This window comes from Ruditapes philippinarum, unplaced genomic scaffold (genome assembly GCF_026571515.1).
Source record: "Ruditapes philippinarum isolate M1 unplaced genomic scaffold, ASM2657151v2 ctg2774_1_1_1_1, whole genome shotgun sequence".
NCBI classification, from domain to species: domain Eukaryota; kingdom Metazoa; phylum Mollusca; class Bivalvia; order Venerida; family Veneridae; genus Ruditapes; species Ruditapes philippinarum.
In genome coordinates, this window is record NW_026858554.1 from 72,317 (window position 1) to 92,131 (window position 19,815).

Sequence of the window (19,815 nt, forward strand, 5' to 3'; positions counted from 1 at the left end):
TGGGGAAACTTGGAGGTTGATATGTGAAGGTAATGATTTTGATAACTATAAATATCTTTTGGCTATAGCTCAAAACGTGTTTGCATACTATATGTTTTTTCTAATGACTGTTTCATATTTCTGTTTTCTGAAACTTAAGCCACTTTTTATTAAGAAAAAAATTAATAAAGTATAAAATAAAATATATAAATAAAACAAGAAATGTCATAGTGACATTTTTGATGACCCTTATTGATTTTTTAGCTCTTGACTTATACCATTAGTAACTTTGTTATAGAAATATGCCATAAATGCGTACATGGAAGTCTTCAGTTATGGAAAATGAAAAATAATGACCAATATATGACCTGAAATTGAATGAAATGTATCATAAGTAAGTTATACAAAATGGAGGGTAGCTGGAATAAAATATATATTATCATATAAATGTAACTATGAGCATCTACTTTGACCATTGTAACATTCAAGGTTATTGTGACCTTGACCTCTGACCTAGTGACCTCAAAATCAATAGGGCTCATCTACTAGTAATGATCAATCAAAATGTGAAACACAGAAACTTGATAACGAGTAGCTTTGAAGATAATGAGTGCAAACAATTCTGACATTTAACGCCTTTGTGGTCTTTGACCTAAAGACCTCAAAATCGATATGGGTCATCTACATAATTATAACCAATCAGTAAGTGAAATATAATTTTTTTTAGTGATATATATAGTTTGCAAGAAAATGAACGGAACCCATTCTGACATTTAAGGACCCTGTAAAATTTAAACTAGTGACCCCAAAATCAATAAGGGTCATCAACCACATATGACTAATCAACACATGAAATAGGAAAACTTTGTGATAAAAATTAATACTTTTCAAGATATTGTCCGGAAATCATTTTGAAATTTAAGCCCTTGTGACCTTGACCTTTGAAATTGTGACCCCAAATCAAAAAGGGTCATCTACTAGTTATGACCAATCAATATGTGAAATATGAAGACTTTTTGATAAATAGTTTTCTAGATCATGAGCTGAAACCATTCTTAAATTTAAGAGACCTGTGACCTTTCCTCAAGCTAATTACCCCAAAATCAAAAGGGGTCATGTTATACTTATGATCAATCAATATATGAAATATGAAGACTTTTGATTAATAATTTTTAAGATAATCAGCGGAAACAATGTGGTATAACGACGGATAAACAAACATATTTAAGGTCCCTATGACCTTGACCTTTGACCTAAAGAGCCCAAAATCGATAGGGGTCATCTACTAGTTGCGACCTATCAATATGTGAAATATAATGACTTAGTTATAGATAGTTATCAAGATAATGTGCTTAAACCATTTTGACATTTAAGGCCCCTGTGACCTTGACCTTTGACATAGTGACCCTAAAATCAATTGGCGTCATCTACTATAGTTATGACCATTTAGTATGTGAAATATGAATATTTCAGTGATAAATAATTTTTAAGATAATAACTGCGGTCTACCGATGGACTTACCGACCGACATTAACAAATCAATATACCCGCTGTTCTTCGAAGTGGGGCATGATAAAAATAACTAGGGCCGGGAACGAATAAGAAAATTGATGTTCGATTATAAGTTTTCCATATTCGAATATATTCGAATATTCGTTTTTACAATATTTGAGAAGACACCTACTATGATCATTTGTATCTGAACTGCTAGACACACCAAACTTCAAAACATCCGAACCATGACTCTGTTGATTTGTTCCACAGATAACTTTATTTGTTGGTGTTGTTCATAGCAATCTCAATCAACACGAAAGATTTCCAGAATAGAACGCGCTAACATAAAGAAAAAACTTCCCAAACGGGACATTTATAATGGTGAATATTTTGCTAGATGCCTGCTCAGGAAACAGTGTTTCCATAACGGGAAGCAGCTACTTCTTATTAAAATCGTAAACTTTACTTAAATTCACTTTCAGATTATTTTAATTTTAGATATGTTAAAATAAAATGACACCGTAGGATTTTAGATGTATCTTTTCTGCACTAAAGTGTGATATTCATATTGAAGTGGGTTGAAAACTATTATGCACCGGCCATTTTTCCTGAACTACATAAAAAAAGGCCTATAAACTTCCCGATCGGGAAGGATTTTGACGTTTGCTGCCTGATCGGGAAGCCTTGAAGGGGCATCCCCTTGTTTCCCGATCAGGAAGTATGCCCGACTGATTGTATTTAACATATTTTTACAATATAAAAGTGTCATCGAAATGCAGTAGGTAAGACTTTGAGTTAATTTTCTAGTTTAGATCGATGCAAAGCATGTTCGATTCGCATTTTTTTTTCCTGTATGAAGAATATTTTTTTACTGTGTTGTGCTATATTTTATTTACTTCTCATTTCACATTGTTTACAATGTAGGCATACCTAGCAAGGTGGTGAAACCTTATACTGCATACAAGTACACAAATTGTTTCAACTATAGTTCAGTTGTCACGAAATACTCGTGCACAGCACAAGTACTATGACTACTACATACTACACAAAATACAGGATAAAACTATTTTGCCCGGTATATCAAAATTATTAGATATTATAACAAAACTACATTGATATTCCAATTCATTTGCGTCTATCATAAAAGTTTAAAAAGGGAAAAGAAAAATGTTTGACAACTTTTGAGGCTCGAACTCGTGATAAAGTTTTAAGACGCATACCACCGACTTTACCAACTTTACCATGAAGATGTTCCAAATTGTACTTCTTATATTGTATTATATAATCTTCTGAAAATAAAACTGTTTTACCTATTCAGACAAAGAATGTACACAAACATTGCAACGTCACTCTCACATTATTTATATTATAGCGGTATTAGTACTGTTATCTACAACTCTGTTTATAAACATTATTTTACATATAAATCAAGGAATATACCCCAACCGAGGTTATTTATAGTTCACCGAAAATGATATACATGTAGTATATAATTCAAGAACAAAAAGAAAGTAATATTAATATATCCGAATAACCTGGAAACAAACGCAATTGAGAACTGAAATAGAGAGATGAATATATAGATGAACATCCAACATTTTTACTACAAATGTATTATAATTATGCTGAAATTATAAAGATCGCCTTTGTTCATCGGAAGCACAGCGAATAAACACTTCAGATGCACTTTGATTTATGAATGTATCTTTATATATCTTGTGTATTATTTAAGTGTGACCATGGTGTCAATATTTGGCAAATTGGCAGAAAGAAAATGACAGAAAGAGATAACTGTCTTCGTCATGATATGTGTAATTTAATTTGATTAAAATAAAGTCCACACACGCATCTAATTACCTAATTTCATACAAAACCTTATCTCAAACAAACCAAATTTATTTTCTTTATGCATAGACTTTAAGATATATGTAGAAATATGAATGACAAAAAAGAAGGTATTCCCAATACATATAAAGTAGTGTGTGTATTGTATATAATTATATATGTAAATATGATTCTTATTATAAGATTTGCTTACACGTCTCATATAATTCTGTATAGAATGGCTTATGTACTTTTTAGTCAAGATATATTGACGTGCCAAAGTTTGATTCTGAGATATGTTCGTCTCGCTTTTACGTCAAAACCAAAAGAAGTTCTTTCTGTGGTGAAACGTGGATTTAGATGTAAATGTGAAAATGTTACGAATTAAAACTAAGAATTTATTCAACAATATAATTTTAACGAATTAACGGTACAAAAAATGCCAGTCTATCAATTTAGAAGAAAGTAAACCACGTTTGTTTCATTTCAACGTCTCATTTGTGTACAAACACTGTCATTTTGTGATATGCTACAGTAATGAAACATGTACGCTAAAACTGATTTTGCTCGTTCCAATCCGTACCGTGCGTAAATAGAATTATCATTATTAGAATCGTGGGAGTTGTCATTTTTTTTGCGTGGCTAAAAAATTATAACAAATTAGAAAAACAGTGTTATTTTTTTTTAATTTTATTTTTTGCTACATTAAAATAAATCTCTAAGAAATAATCTCTAAATATTTTTCAAATTGATTGAAATCTTTAAAATAATGTCGAGAAACTTTAGTCTTATTCTTTTTGTTAACATGATTATAAATGGATAAACAAATACTGTATTTCACTAAAATTTATACTGTCACCACTCTAGTAGTATTATCTATGTTACTATATGTTAGTCACAACTTGTTGTGTATTGAAAACAGCAACCTTTTGCCTACGAAAGTTTTGTTTTCCAAACGTGCATTATGCTATGAAAGTTTTATGAATTCAAATGGTAAATTCTTGCATTAATGTTTCATTCCTCAACATTTTTCAGATAAGTAAAACTCGTTACTCCGAGCGCCCATTTTTCGTTTGTCTGTATCTGAAAGTACCCGTGTACATGTACCATTTATCCGTGCAATAAAAGACTGTTATAAAAGCATGTCTTAATGGCTTGGATATTGGGTGTTGTTTAAGCGATGTTCCAGAGATGTTTTTGTTCTGGTATAGAAAATATATTCAACTTAAAGTTACCTAATATTTATTTTAAAAAGGTGTCAACTAGTATTCCACAACGCCGACACCGGTACGCTGGCCCATATACACTTTAGAAATGTTGACACTGTTCATAATTGATGTGCGGTCCTTTTCTTCCTTACTTAATTTCTTTGTGTCGACATCAGATTTATAGGATATAGTTTTAAATAAAGAAATCTTATTTGTAGGTAAGTATTTAAATTGGAGCCGTGATTCCTTTCCGGAATCAGTTTATCAATTGTCCATGCTGATACGGTCAAAATTGAAAAGGAAAGCTATTTTTAGATTGTAATTACATGTATTTATTTTCAGTTTAAAATAATAATTATACTTGATTATTTATTTTAAAGACGATAATCTTATTCTTAAATTTCTTTCTATAACACATTTATGAAAATTGTTTAAAAGGTGGTAAGAATTTAATTCCTCAGTACATTTCCCGGTTGAATTAACGCAAGATATACCAACTTTTTAAGTTTTGAATTGTGACATTTAATTTTAAGGAACTATTTTACCGTTTTTCTATCTAAATACAAATGTACGAAAGCCTTATAGTGTTAAATGAAATAAAAAATAAAAATCCAAATGCGTTATTACGCGAATAAAGGCGTAATTACGCGAATCAAAAGGCGTAATGACGCGAATAAAGGTGTTATAACGCTAATCAAAAGGGGTAATTACGCAAATCAAAAGGCGTAATAACGCGAAAAAAGACGTAGCAACGCAAATAAAGGCGTTATAACGCGAATAAAGGCGTTAAAACGCGAATCAAAAGGCGTAATAACGCAAATAAAGGCGTTATAACGCGAATTAAAAGGCGTGATAACGCGACTAAAGGCGTTATAACGCGAATTTAAAGGCGTAATAACGCATTTATTTGCGTTATATTTCAAAACAAAAGGCGTAATAACGCAAATCAAAGGGCGTAGTAACGCGAATAAAGGCGTAGTAACGCGAACCAAAAGGTGTAATAACGCAAATTTAAAACGCATTATAATGCAAATTTAATACTATATTTATACTTATCAAATGGCCTAGTAACTTGAGTAAAGAAGATCAATATTGATCTGAATTTATTGCTCAAGATATAAAGTCGTAAAGAATACTATACTATATATTTACAATAACTAACATTCCATTTGCGCAGTAAGAATGCAAACTATTTGTCATAACCTGATGAAGACTCTTTTATATGTGCCAATACAAGGTGACTTGGTGCCTTATAGGTCTATTGGACTGGACGTAAATACAGTTACTCTGAATTCTCATGTATCACATCATTGATTTTACACATGTCACTATAGTAAATGAATTTCTTTTCTTATCTTATCTTATCTTATCTTATCTTATCTTATATCTTATCGTATCTCATATGTGCGTCATATTATGCTCAATTATCTTAGGATATATCCTGTTTCCTCTAGTATCTTCTAATTATGTGAATGCCATTCCTAAGTAAGTTATAGGTAATAGGCTATAGGTAACACGATTTGGGAAAACATAAGGTATAAGTTAGTCACATTAGGGTGATTATTGCTAGGTATGCTTAAATGGGGGATAGTGTTTCAGTTAAGTCACAATTATAGGAATCATTGCCTTCTTTATCTATGTAGAAACGTATTTATAGTTGGGTGATAGTTAACCTCTAATCTGACGAAAGCATTTTCTAATAAAAGATTTAAAAAATCAGACTGTGGCCTTAGGACGTATCCGTACATAATTGATCAATTCATTTAGATCGACATTGTTCTTCCTATCTCACATTACTAGGCCACTGTTTGGAATTTATATCATTAGTTATAAAGATGGTTGACAGGTTATATGGCCCTATATAAACGGCTTTTTGTAAATATAACCCGAGCCGTTAGGCGAGGGTTATATTGCAAACGGCCGTTTATATACGGTCATATAACCTGTCAACAATCTTTATAATGAATTAATAATACAGCAAGCGTCTTTTTTATAGAAAAAAAGTAAGATTACTTCATGAATCGACAGCAGCCGTGTATATTAAACTATATAAACGTCACGATTATCCAATGAAAAGCGACGTTACAAACGTGCAGTATTATAAGGTATTAAATTAGCGTTATAACGCCTTTTGTTTTGCGTTATTACGCCTTTTGGTTAGAGTTATTACGCCTTTTGATTCGCGTTATTACGCCTTTATTCAAGTTATTACGCCTTTTGATTCCCGTTATAACGCCTTGTTTCGCGTAATAACGCCTTTTGATTCGCGTTATAACGCCTTCATTCACGTTCGTACGCCTTTTGATTCGCGAAATTACGCCTTTTAATTCGCGTTATAACCCCTTTTTTCGCGTTATTACGCCTTTCAATTCGCGTTATAACGCCTTTATTCGCGTTATAACGCCTTTGATTCGCATTATTACGCCTTTTGTTTTGCGTTATAACGCCAATAAAAGCGTTATAATACCTTTTGATTCGCGTAATTACGACTCTTGTTTCGCGTTGTAACGCGAATAAAGGCGTTACTAAGCCTTTGGATTCGCGTTATAAAGCCTTTATTCACTTTATTACGCTTTTTGATTCGCGTTATAACGCTTTTATTCGCGTTATTGCGCCTTTGATTCGCGTTTTAACGCCTTTATTCGCGTTAGTACGCCTTTTGATTCGCGTAATTACGCCTTTTGATTCGCGATATAACGCGAATAAAGGCGTTATTACGCCTTTCAATTCGCGTTATAACGCCTTTATTTGCGTGATAACGCCTTTCAATTCACGTAATACGCCTTTATTCGCTTTATAACGTCTTTGATCCGCGTTACTACGCCTTTTGTTTCGTGTTATAACGCGAAAAAAGACGTTATAACGCCTTTTGATTCGCGCAATTACGACTTTTGTTTCGCGTTATAACGCGAATAAAGGCGTTATAACGCTTATTTAATACCATATAAATAGAGAATACCATGCTAGTGTCTGATATTATAAAATTTATCAGGCAAGGCTAAGAAAAAAATGAAGGGCGAGGCTCTGCCGAGCTCTTCATTTTTTTTCGTGCCGAGCCTGATAAATTTTATAATATCAGACACTTGTTTGGTATTCTATTTATCATGTTTTCAATTTCAATTGTTGTTTGATTTTTTTTATTTTAATTGAAGCAAAACCCTATCCAGAACCTCTCGTGTTCAGACGGCGCGCAATAATATGTGAAATGTCAAATAAAAAAGAAATAGTCCCGAATGTTTTAGTTAATTGTAAGTGACGCGTTCATATTCAAAATTTTTATTCGATTCAAAGTTTATCAGTTAAATATTTCCAACCCAGTAGCAGGAAAAATATTCCATTCCTCACAAATTTCGCATATTTTTGATATTTTGGTTTCATGTCGCCATCTTGAATTTACCGACGTGTGGATTACGAACGTTGAACGAGCATAATCGATAGATGAAAATTGGATATAATGTCTGGGTTAAATGGATTTATCAATTCACAAAATAAGATTACGTGTTTTTATTCAATATCAAGCGTTTCATGAGACATATCAGTGTTACATTAATGAACAGGATATGAGAAAACACAAAGTAAACAAGATTTGAAAATGTCGTTGAACAGTGTTGAACAGCTGATTTCACGGAAAATGGAAATTTTAAGTTTGCCAGTTCATCGTCAAGTGTTTATATTTTTTAAAGTGAATTTACCGACTTGAATAAACATTCAGGTTGTTGACATGCAATACTGCGCCATAAAATATCGAATTTAAGCTGTTGCTGGATAAAGCAATCTGCTGTGATGTTTTTTTTTTAATTTATTAAAAAGTGTGAAGCAATACAACAAAATAAAAATATAACAGTAACAATTTTTTTTTTGTATTTTTAATAATTATGCTTTATTTATCGTATCAAGATATGTAGTATTTGTAGTATCCAATGTAAACAGTAGACCGGAAATGACCCGAAAAAAGTAGTTCTGTCAAGGTCAAAATGTGTATTGATGAGGTGTCTGATAAAGCTTGGGGTGACTAATAAAGCTAGGTTTATCAGGCATGCACTTTATCAACAGAAATCAATGTAATGACATGATAAATTCCAAACCATGGCCTTGTAATGTAAGATAGGAAGAACAATGTTGATTTAAATGAATTGATAAAGATGTACGTTTTATTTTCAATTCTGTACGGATACTTCCTAAGGCCACAGTCTGATATTTTTAATCTTTTATTAGGAAATGCTTTCGTGAGATAAGAGGTTGCTATCACCCAACTATAGATACTTTTCGATAAAGACAAAGGAGACAATGTCTCCTATAATTGTAACTTAACAGAAACTCTTTTACCCCTCTAAGCATACCTTTCAATAATTAGAGATACTTTCATTCTAATGTGACTTAGGTATACCTTACGTTTTTCTAAAGCCTATTACCTTTAGCGTAATTAGGAACGACATTCACATAAATAAAAGATACTACATGTTAAAAAGTAATTATATAGGACATATCCGTAGATAATTGAACATATGACGCACATATAAAATAAGATAAGATAAGAAATAAGAAAAGAAAAGAAATTCATTTACTATAGTAACATGTGTAAAATCAATGATGTGATACATGTGAATTCAGAGTAACTGTATTTACATATAACCCAATGGACCTTAAAGTCTCCAAGTCACCTAATATTGACAATTATAATGCGTTTTAATTTGCGTTATTACGCCTTTTGGTTCGCGTTACTACGCCTTTATTTGCGTTACTACGCCTTTTGATTTGCGTTATTAAGCCTTTTGGTTCGCGTTACTATGCCTTTATCCGCAGTACTACGCCTTTTGATTTCCGTTATTACGCCTTTTGGTTCGCGTTACTACGCCTTTATACGCGTTACTTCGCCTTTTGATTTGCGTTATTACGCCTTTTGCTTCGTTAAAACGCGAATTAAATTGATATTACGCCTTTCAATTCGCGTTATAACACCTTAATTCGCGTTAGTACGCCTTTTGATTCGCGTAATAACGCCTTTATTCACGTTATTACGCATTTATTCGCGTTACTTCGCCTTTATTTGCGTTTCTACGCCTTTTTCACGCGTTATTACGCCTATTGATTAGCGTTATAACACCTTTATTCGCGTTATAACGCCTTTGCATTTTATTTTTTTATTTTATATGACACTATTAGGCTTTCGTACAAATAAATACTAGAAGGTTAAAATCTTAATTTTCGTTCTAAACCAAAACTTAAAAAAATATTGAAAAAGAATTGAAGAGGCGCCTTGATTTCGTACCGATTTTATGTTCGTTTTCTAAAGCAACACCTGTTATATTTGGGGCACTAACATCTTTATCATATTATTGTTAAATGTTGCAAAACTCTTAAATCTTATAAGATTAGACAAGAAACAAAGAAATTAGCGGCGCTACGTATTGATTCAGTTACATTGTAAAATAACGCGTAGATTCTCCAAAACGCACTTCGTCATGCATGTATTTTATAAAAGGAAATAATTTTTTAGACAGTATAAAAGTGAAATATATGGAATAAAGTTTTACAGAATACCAACATTATGAAAGTCTTATGCTAAAAAATAATTGAAGCGAACATCTGTTTCTCGAACTAAATTTCCGAGTATTTTTCCAAAGGCTACCACGGTCATTTTAAAACAATTTTCATGCCTACGTGTGTTGAACAATTATTTGTTTTATTATGTTTAACCATCATTTTGTACATTGAAAGTATCGTTTAATAGTTAATCAGCCCGTTTACAAATAACAGACTGTCAAATTCCTTAGAATGGAGTCTTCTCGTAGTCGCTACAGGCAGTAGGAATCCGCGCGTTACTCTTAAACATGCTCTTTACATATCTGCTCAAATAATATTTTCATCCTTTCATGATTATTATTTTTTGTACGAATATAAAAAAATGTCTTAAATATAACATTAAACTTGATATCTTACTAAGTGTTTAGTCATTTCACAATAATACAGAACCGCATACACATCAGTGTATACATCAACCTTAACATTAGCGGCGATTGGTACATGTGTTAACTTTTCTATCTAAATAGTTATGGAAGGAATATTTTCACAAATTAAACATGATATTTATGTAGAAATGAATAATCTTTAAAAGTGTTATAATAATTTCTTCAAATATGAATTATAATATGATTTTAGACGGTTCAAAGCAATCGCTCAAAATCCAGGCGCATACGTAGATGCCATGAAAATAGCACAATATCTTGTCGCGCAGCTAATGTACTTTTACCAGTTTTATGCATTTTGATTGTGTTGTATACATGTATGTTGTATAAAGTCTAGTATCTGACAGACATGCGGTCAAATGAAAACAATGCGAAAGGAATTAATATTTTCGATAAACGTTTGTTATTTACTGTTATTTCATATAAATTGCCATGACAACTAATGTTCAAATAAATGATATACACAAATAATTTAAAAGTGGTTACCAGGCATCTGTAGACTGCTTAAATATAATGTGAAATGTATGTCGGTCAAAAGCTATACATAGGTTATGTTTTTGTGTTATGTTTATATATGAATAAATTTGTTTCGATTTGATTTGATACTCATATACATGTCACTACAACTGCATTGGCTAAAGTAAACAGCTTCTCACTTCCCATCGAAGCGTGCTCGTCGCTGGCAAATGGCATCGGCAGAATATCTTAAGACTTGGAATGGCGAATAACAGAACTTGAACTTGAAGAGTCTTTTTTCATCCTTTTCCAAACTTTTACAATATTAAAATTTTAGACCGCTTGGCCGCCAGGCCGCAAACTTCACAAAAATGATAAAATATAAAGGTTCTCTGAAAGTGATTTTATCCATTAAATAACAAGAATTGTCTTTAGAACTTCATTAGATGACATTTTATTGTTTAAATAACATTTAAACAACATTAAAATTTTGGCTGCCAACTTTACAAAAATGGTAAAATCAAAACGTTTTCTGAAAGTGATTATTTTCTTTTTATATACCTTTTTAAATCATATATAGTCTTAAGAACTTCATAAAGTCCCGTTTATATCATATTCTTAAAATTTTATACAACTGTAAAATTTCCGGCTGCCAGGTCGCTATTGAAAAAAAAACGTTCTAAACGTACATTTTTACTGTTATATAATTGTTTATGATAAGATATGTCAGTCAAAATTAATTAAGAGTCGTTTATCAATTCTTTTCCAACTTTTTAGAACATTAAAATTCTAGGCCTCTGGGCCGCCAGGCTGCCAACTTCACAAAAATGATAAAATAGGAAAGGTTTCTCAAAGTGACTTTCTCTTTTTATATATCCTTTCAAAAACAAGAATTGTCTTTAGAACTTCATTTAATGCCGTTTTATTGTTTAAAGAACATTTCTACAACATTATAAATTTTGGCCAGGCCTCTAACTTCACAAACATGAAAAAATGTTATCTGAAAAAAGATTATTTTCTTTTATATACCTTTTGAATATCAAGAACAGTCTTAAGAACTTCATAAAGTCCCGTTTTTATCAAAATATAACAGTTCTACAACTGTAAAATTTCAGGCTGCCAGCTCGCTATTGAAAGATAAAACTATCTAAATGTGATTATTTTACTTTTATATAACAGCTTAATGATAAGACATGTCTTTAAAACGTAAGTAAGAGTCATTTTTCAATTCTTTTTTCAAACCTTTACAACATTAAAATTCTAGGCCGTTGGGACGCCAGGCTGCCAACTTCACAAACATGATAAATTAATAAGTTTTCTCAAAGTGATTTTTTTCTTTTTATAAACTCTTTAAATAACAAGAATTGTCTTTAGAACTTCATTGACCCCCCTTTTGTTTATATAACATTTCTACAATATTTAAATGTTAGACCGCTAGGCCGCTGGACCGCCAGGCCGCCAACTTCACAAAATGATAGATTAAACAAATCTGTCGAAGTGATTTTTTTCTTTTCATATACCTTTTAAATATCAAGAATAGTATGTTGAACTTCATAATGTCTCGTTTTTATCATACCTAGAATATTTCTACAACTGTAAAATCTCCGGCTTTTTAAACAAAAACGTTTTTCCTAAAGTGATTTTTCTTTTTATATATCCTTTGAATAACTTAAAGTAACCAGGATTGTTCATAGAACATCATTAATTGCCGTTTTTATTGTTTTTTATAACATTACTACAAATTAAAAATTTAGGCCGCAAGGCTGCAACCTCTACACCGCTAAGACGCTGGGCCGCCAGGCCGCTGGACCGCCAGACTGCCCACTTCACGCCGCCAGGCCGCCGTGCCGCCAACTTCACGCCGCCATCCCGCTGAGCCGCTAGGTCGCCTACTTTACACAGGTAGGCTGCTGGGCTGCAAGCGGCCCACAGGCCTCCAACTTTACACATCTAACACTTGTCAGGTAAAAGTGGTCGTTTGATGAAATGATTGATCTTTATTAGCTGACTAATTAGCGGTCGCGTTGAGCAAATGTCGCCTTATATATTATATATAGGGAGAAAATGATCGGGGGAATTTAAAGTGGTCACATAAGAGTCGCTTAATACATGTGGTTGCATGGGCAAAATAGATTATATTTTGATAAAGTAGGTATTAATTTCTCATAAAATGTTCATGTCTTAAACATGCATTTAACGCCGTTATTCTAAGAATTGGTTGCGAATGGATGTCATATAGTAAATCAATTTGAAATATTTCAGGGAGATGTGACACCACTTGTGAGGTTGATCGTGTTGGACCAAACTGTCAATTCAGTATGTATGACTTGTTAGGATTACTTACACAGACACATGTTTAAAAGAGTGATACAATTTTTTTATTTTATGCTTTTCAGTGGATAACTGATTTATCCATGAAGATTATATTTAATAATTTCACAGTAAAAATTATCAAAATATAATTTCACACTTTTCAATGCGCTATGATGAAACTACTTTTTTAAGATTTTTCCCATGTGGTACCTCAATTTTATTTTTGCAAACAATTCTGACAATGTCAGGCTGTTTAAAGAAAACACAAAGCTGAAATTGATAAATAACTTAAATGTCAAAAGTAATAAAAAGAAGAAAACTAACTTCTTTTCATTCAAATTCAAATCACCAAATTTCGTCTCTAATTTTTTTTGTTTCATTTTTACAGTCTGAAAATACATTCCTTCCACATGCAAACTGCTCTTGATGACATTTGGGCATATTAAAGTATCAATAACTGCCGTATGCTTTATGAAGAATTGAAAAGCATAGACAGCTATCAGCTCGTAGAACAAGTAAACCACCCAGCGTTCCGAGCAAGTTCCAAACTTTCCATTTTCATAGCTGCTTTTGTCATGTTTTCACATCTGTCAACACTTATTTTATGTCTGTTTCAATCCTCAAATATGTTTTCTTTCTTTTTAAAAGGTGTATGACTAATAAATCCAAATGATATCCCTATGAATCAAACACAATTATTTTCCTCCCGTGAAATACACAACTTTAAAAAATGGCTGCCGCTTACATTTAACAAAGCCAGGTCTAATATAAATTCGCAGTAATTAACAGAAATATGGATGGATGGTTGGAATTTTCTCCTACAAGAATTGTTTGTTTTTATTATTAAAACAAGTGATCATTCATATTTTTTGAACAAAATAAATAATATCACTGTCATTTAACGTTGATTGTCGGACTTATTTTTCAGCTCAAGACTTCTTGTTTTTAATGAGAAATTCCGACTAAATGGGGCTCTCAATGGGGAAAACAGATTTTGATATTTACGTTAATATTATGGAAAATTCGTTTTAACTTGTTTTTTAGCATAAAATAAAAAGAAAATGTGTTTTTTTTTTGTGTAAGATGTAATTTTATTTCATCTCGTGAACTTTAGAAACAGTATTCTCACTCGTGGCTACGCCACTCGTGAGAATACTGTTTTTAAAGCCCACTCGATGAAATAAAATTTCATCTTACACACAAACAAACAAATATACTCTATATCATTCAATAATGTCATTTTTACATTTAAATGAAAAAAATGTCAATTAATGAGCGCCACTAAAGTTAACTGCTTGCGTTTGCATGATTAGATATACTGTTTTGTGTTATAATTACCATTCACTTGTCTTTTTACGTGTCGGTCTCTACGTAGCTCTGTTAGTGACATTGTGCAGTTAGGTGTGTCTTACGTTTGAACAAAATGGTATTTTCTTAATTGGAAAAAGAGAAATACATTTTCGTTCAAAATGGATTAAAGGAAAAGAAATAAAATTCCATTCAAGAGAAATAGAATGTATGCAACAACATCCAAGTATTATATAACATTAGCGGCTTGGCGTTAATATAGGTTATTTGAAAACAAAGATTAAAATAAAAGTGAAACATAATGAAGAATCTATGAATCTAAGAAATTTCATTAAACTGTTCATGATATATTTGTTTGTTTGCGTGTCAGATGAAATTTTATTTCATCGAGTGAGCTTTAAAAACAGTATCTCACGAGTGGCGTAAAGTCTTGTTTGTTTGTGTGTAAGATGAAATTTTATTCATCGAGTGAGCTTTTAAAACAGTATTATCACGGATGGCGTAAAGTTCACGAGATGAAATAAAATAACATTTTACACAACAAACATTTTTTTTTATTTCATGCTTAAAGTCAAGTAAAAACGAAATTTCCATGATATAAACTTTAATATTAAAATCTGCTTTTCCCACTGGTAGCCTCTATTACGTATATGTATCAGTCGAATTTCTCACGAAATACAAGAAGTCTTGGGCTGAAAAGTAAGTTAGACAATCAACGTTAAATGGCGTCGATATTATTCATTTTATTCAAATAATATGAATGATCGCTTGTTTTAATAATAAAAACAAACAATTCTAGTAGGAGAAAAAGTAAAACCATCCATCCATATTTCTGCTACTTACGGCGAATTTATATTAGACCTGGCTCTGTGAAATTTAAGCGGCCGCCATTTTTAAAAGTTTTGTATTTCATGGAAGGAAAATAATTGATTCAGAGGGATAACACTTAGATTTGTTAGTCATACATCTTTTAAGAAAAAAGAAAACTTATTTGAGGATTGTTACAGACAATAAATAAGTGTTGATTGATGAGTAAACATTCAAGAAGCGGCTAAGAGATTTGAAAACATGGAATGTTTAAAAACCTACCTTACGAACGCTGGGCTGATGTCTGTCATTGCTTTTCAAGTTATTAGGCATCTATTGCTCGTAGGATACCTAAATATACCAAAAGGTCATCAAGAGCAGTTTTGCATGTTGAAGGAATAGTATCAGATTGTTAAAATGAAACAAAGATTTATAGACGATATTTGGTGATTGGTAATTTGAATGAATTCAAGTAAGTTTTTCTTCTTTTTATTAATTTGAAATTTCAGTAATTTCTCATTACAGCTTTGATTTCTCTAAACAGCCCTGACAATTCAGAATTGTCAACAATAATAAAATTGAGGTACCGCATTTTACTGTGAAATTATCAAATATAATGTTCACGGATAAATCAGTTATCCATTGAAAAGCATACAATAAAAAGACCCCCCCCTCTCTCTCTCTCTCTCCCTCTCTCTCTCTCTCTCTCTCTCTCTCTCTCTCTCTCTCTCTCTCTCTCTCTCTCTCTCTCTCTCTCTCTCTCTCCCTCTCCCTCCCTCTCTCTCTCTCAATCTCTCTCTCTCAACGGCATGCGCTGCTTCAGTTTTCAGTGCAACTCGTTAACCACTCGATTGTGTCGTTTCTAAAAATGGTGTACATATGATTGCTGTTATATTTTATGATTGCCATGAATGATTTTCTTGTCGGGATTACAAGTTTCAATTTAGATGATAATGCATTTTATGTAATCAAATGAAAAACTAGGTTACATCACGGACATAAATCAATATTTTTCAATCACTCTTTGTTTGTATTGCCTTTATTCGCACAGCTGTTTCACGCAATTAACGTCACTGTCACGTGTTTTCAGTTAATATGCATAACGTTATAAAGAAAACTGTTGTTTTGTCACTACAGCCTCACGAAATTGCAATAGCTTCGTTTAGATATTGCAATGTTTGACACGATAGAATGTTTCATAAATAATTTACAATGCTGCCATTTAAATGCAATATTTATAAAAAGTACAATAAGTACTTGGTAAAAACAAAAATCATTTAAAAAAAGTAAGTAAACGTACATTTTATAAGTCCTCTTATTACTGAGTTGCATTTCATCACATATTTTTCTGTTTTACTTTTCTCCCAGAAAATATTGCATACAAGAAACCGTCACGTCACGACAGTAATATCGATCGACCACTTTATTCAGAGAATGCTAATGATGACAGCTTAACAACATGCAGCTATACGTCTGATAAAAAAAAAGCTGCACCTTGGTGGAACCTTTGGTTATCGGAGATAACAACATTCAAGAAACTTGAGTTTGTCACTATAGACAGCCGTCTGAGTAAGTTTTTTTTGCTGTGCTTCAAATTTGAAATATAATGGGGTTTGTATCATATGTTATCATAAAGTGCGACAAATATGACTGTTAAATAGGCCGAATTATTGTTTTAGTTATAATTGTGCAAATATGTAAATAAATGAATTTTGTCTAATTTGCTTTTAGTTTAAACATATTTTATTCATCAATTTTTACAAGCATGTAACATTTTTACATCACAATATATATGGATTTATATATAGTATATAATATATATATATATATATATATATATATATATATATATATATATATATATATATATATATAATTTGCTTTTGAATCAAACTTATTATAATCGTTACAAGAAGAAATAATTGTTGCAATAATTTCAAGTATAAACTATTTAATACTAGGTATGTAAAAGTGGTGGACTCCAGCTCTGTTTTTTTTACATTTTTATAATTTGCGTACAAGATTTTAGAAGAATATAATAATTATATATATTCATATACATGAATATGCCCTTAAAATACAGTGAAAAATACAATATGTTCTCATACAACAATTCTATGAAAATAACAATGTAAAAGGTATGTCACATGCGTCATTATCTTGAAACTGCTCTTCCGAATGTTCAATGCCACTGGATGGTTTAACTATAACCAGTTTTTGATAAAGCGAGAAATACAGCGGCCACCCTCTCATATAGGATAGAAAGCCGGCATAAAACATTCGCTCTTTATTGATTTTGTTTTTCTTTTGTAAATTCGGCAATCATTGGACATAAACTTGTAAATAAAATTAGTAATATGTCAATTAAAAACCGTTATAATCCTATATTTGAAATAATATGATTGTGTCAAGTAAAGTCAAATACAACATAAATTGAAACATAATCCCTTCTGTCAATTTACTTATCGAACAAATATAGGTTTTGCTAAAATTATTGTGTACCGCCAGAACATTTATGGAAAATACGTATTTATCCTAATAAATAAAATACAATACAGTTTTAAATGTTGACCGATGTAGAAAAAACATGCCAGACAGCTTGCAAACTTTTCATTTTGTCGACCCCTCCTGTAACAAATTTGTAATTGACGTTGCTAACTTCGCGACAATTCGTCACTTTCTCCTTAGCCCCATCTCTGTCCGTGATCTTATACTCGCCATTTTTGAACTACTTGCGCCACCTGAAAACGCGTGACCTGCTGACCTATTGATTTTCCTTCGTTACTTTCATTTTCTTGTTGTAGCCTTAGTAGTATGTCCTACTTTTTTGCAAAATTTCACGATCACACCAATTTCTAGTTTTTTATACGGGCGTCGTTATGTCTCGATTAACGCTACTGACTATTGCTGTTCAAAACATATTTGTTTAGCCATACTTTGTCCAATGTCCAAGTCGAATATCAGGATAATGTTGACTGAAATCTCGATCGATGTTCTTTTTACATTTTCACCCTTTTGTGTTAAGGCTAAGCTATGGGTATTAGAATATAGACAAAAGATATATGAATGTATTATTCTAATTTTAATATTAAAAAATATTCCGTGACATATCACTCAACTTTTGCAACTACCAGTTTTTTGCAACCATTATCAAATTTAACCATTCTGTTGCACTTTTGGCAATGGACTCTAGAGCCTTTGGTCTTTGTATTTGTTAATGACTCTGTATCTAATTTTACTATAGGTCACTTTCCTAACTTTGAGGTAACAGTGTACAATACAACTGAATCGAATTTCAAATTAAAAGGACCAGTATCAGGAGGACAAGTTTGTTATAATCATAATAACTATATACCACAAAGTACAAATATTAACGTCACATGTAATGGATCCCCTGTTGGTAACCTAATAAGACTTCAACTTCATAGCAAAAGATTTCAACTTGTACTTTGTGATTTTCGGTTATACGGAGGTGAAAATTTAATTATTTTAAATTATTTTATTAGTATTTTAATCTTTTTACTGTGACGATTTAATGTTAATGCTAGTTATATTTCATTCGACATTTTGTAAGCTTAAAATTATATTAGAAAGACTAATAGTCATTGATATTTTTGTCAAAAGCGTGATATGTTTCACATTCAAGTGAAATAACTTTCAAACTTTATAGATCTATTATTAATAACGTAGAGTTATTCTTACCACTGACAGATTGTTTTAATGGTTTTTATGGAAGTGACTGTCAAAAATGCAGCGATAACTGTGAATCTTCGAAACATCAGTACTGCGATTCAAATAATGGACATTGCCCACAAGGTTGTAAACCTGGTTGGGAAGGTGATCGCTGTGAAACAAGTAAGTTCTTTACAACATATCTACACGTTTTTCTAATTATTAAAAATCACTATGCGTTTTTATCTATAATATCAGTTTAAATATAAGTATGAAATCTCTTTTAGACATCAAATGTTTCTAAAAATCTTATTATCTTAAACCAAACATATTCTAGTTATAACTTCTACATGTATAACAAGATTAACAATGGTGTTTATTTTCAATTCAAATTTGTTAATAATTAATCTCATCACAGAAGTTATGTTTTCAAACAAGCATCTGTGTAATGCAGACTTAAATTTCAAAAGTACTGCATGCCAAGGTAGTGTTACTTTAATATGTAACTGTGATGGCAACTGACGATAAAACTGATCAAGTGAGTAATTTGACATCAAACGAAGCCATGCCAATTGTTACATACAGTCGCCATGTGCAAGTTTTTTTATGACAATTTCAGGGGCGGGGGCTGGATGTTTTCAGAAACGATATTTAGTTTTGTTATCCAGTATGCTTTTTATGTCTAACTAAAAGTATATTTTTCTTTTTTATGAAATGAGATGTATAAAAAGAATAAGCGGCCCTTTTCAGTATTTTTAAAACTTCCTATTTTTATTGTTAAAAGAATA

At 31.6% G+C, this 19,815-nt stretch overlaps 1 protein-coding gene across 1 annotated transcript in view; it reads left to right on the forward strand.

Moving 5' to 3' along the window:
• LOC132753574 (uncharacterized) overlaps positions 1–19,210 on the forward strand; it is a gene marked incomplete at its 3' end in the record, with an annotated part of 31,088 nt that extends 11,878 nt beyond the window's left edge. The window contains exons 2-5 of the mRNA XM_060744062.1: positions 13,190–13,243; positions 16,724–16,924; positions 18,600–18,827; positions 19,067–19,210. Of these exons, the coding sequence (XP_060600045.1) occupies positions 13,190–13,243; positions 16,724–16,924; positions 18,600–18,827; positions 19,067–19,210 (627 nt within the window). The remainder of the gene's footprint in view (positions 1–13,189; positions 13,244–16,723; positions 16,925–18,599; positions 18,828–19,066) is intronic.
• Positions 19,211–19,815: the final 605 nt, after the last annotated feature.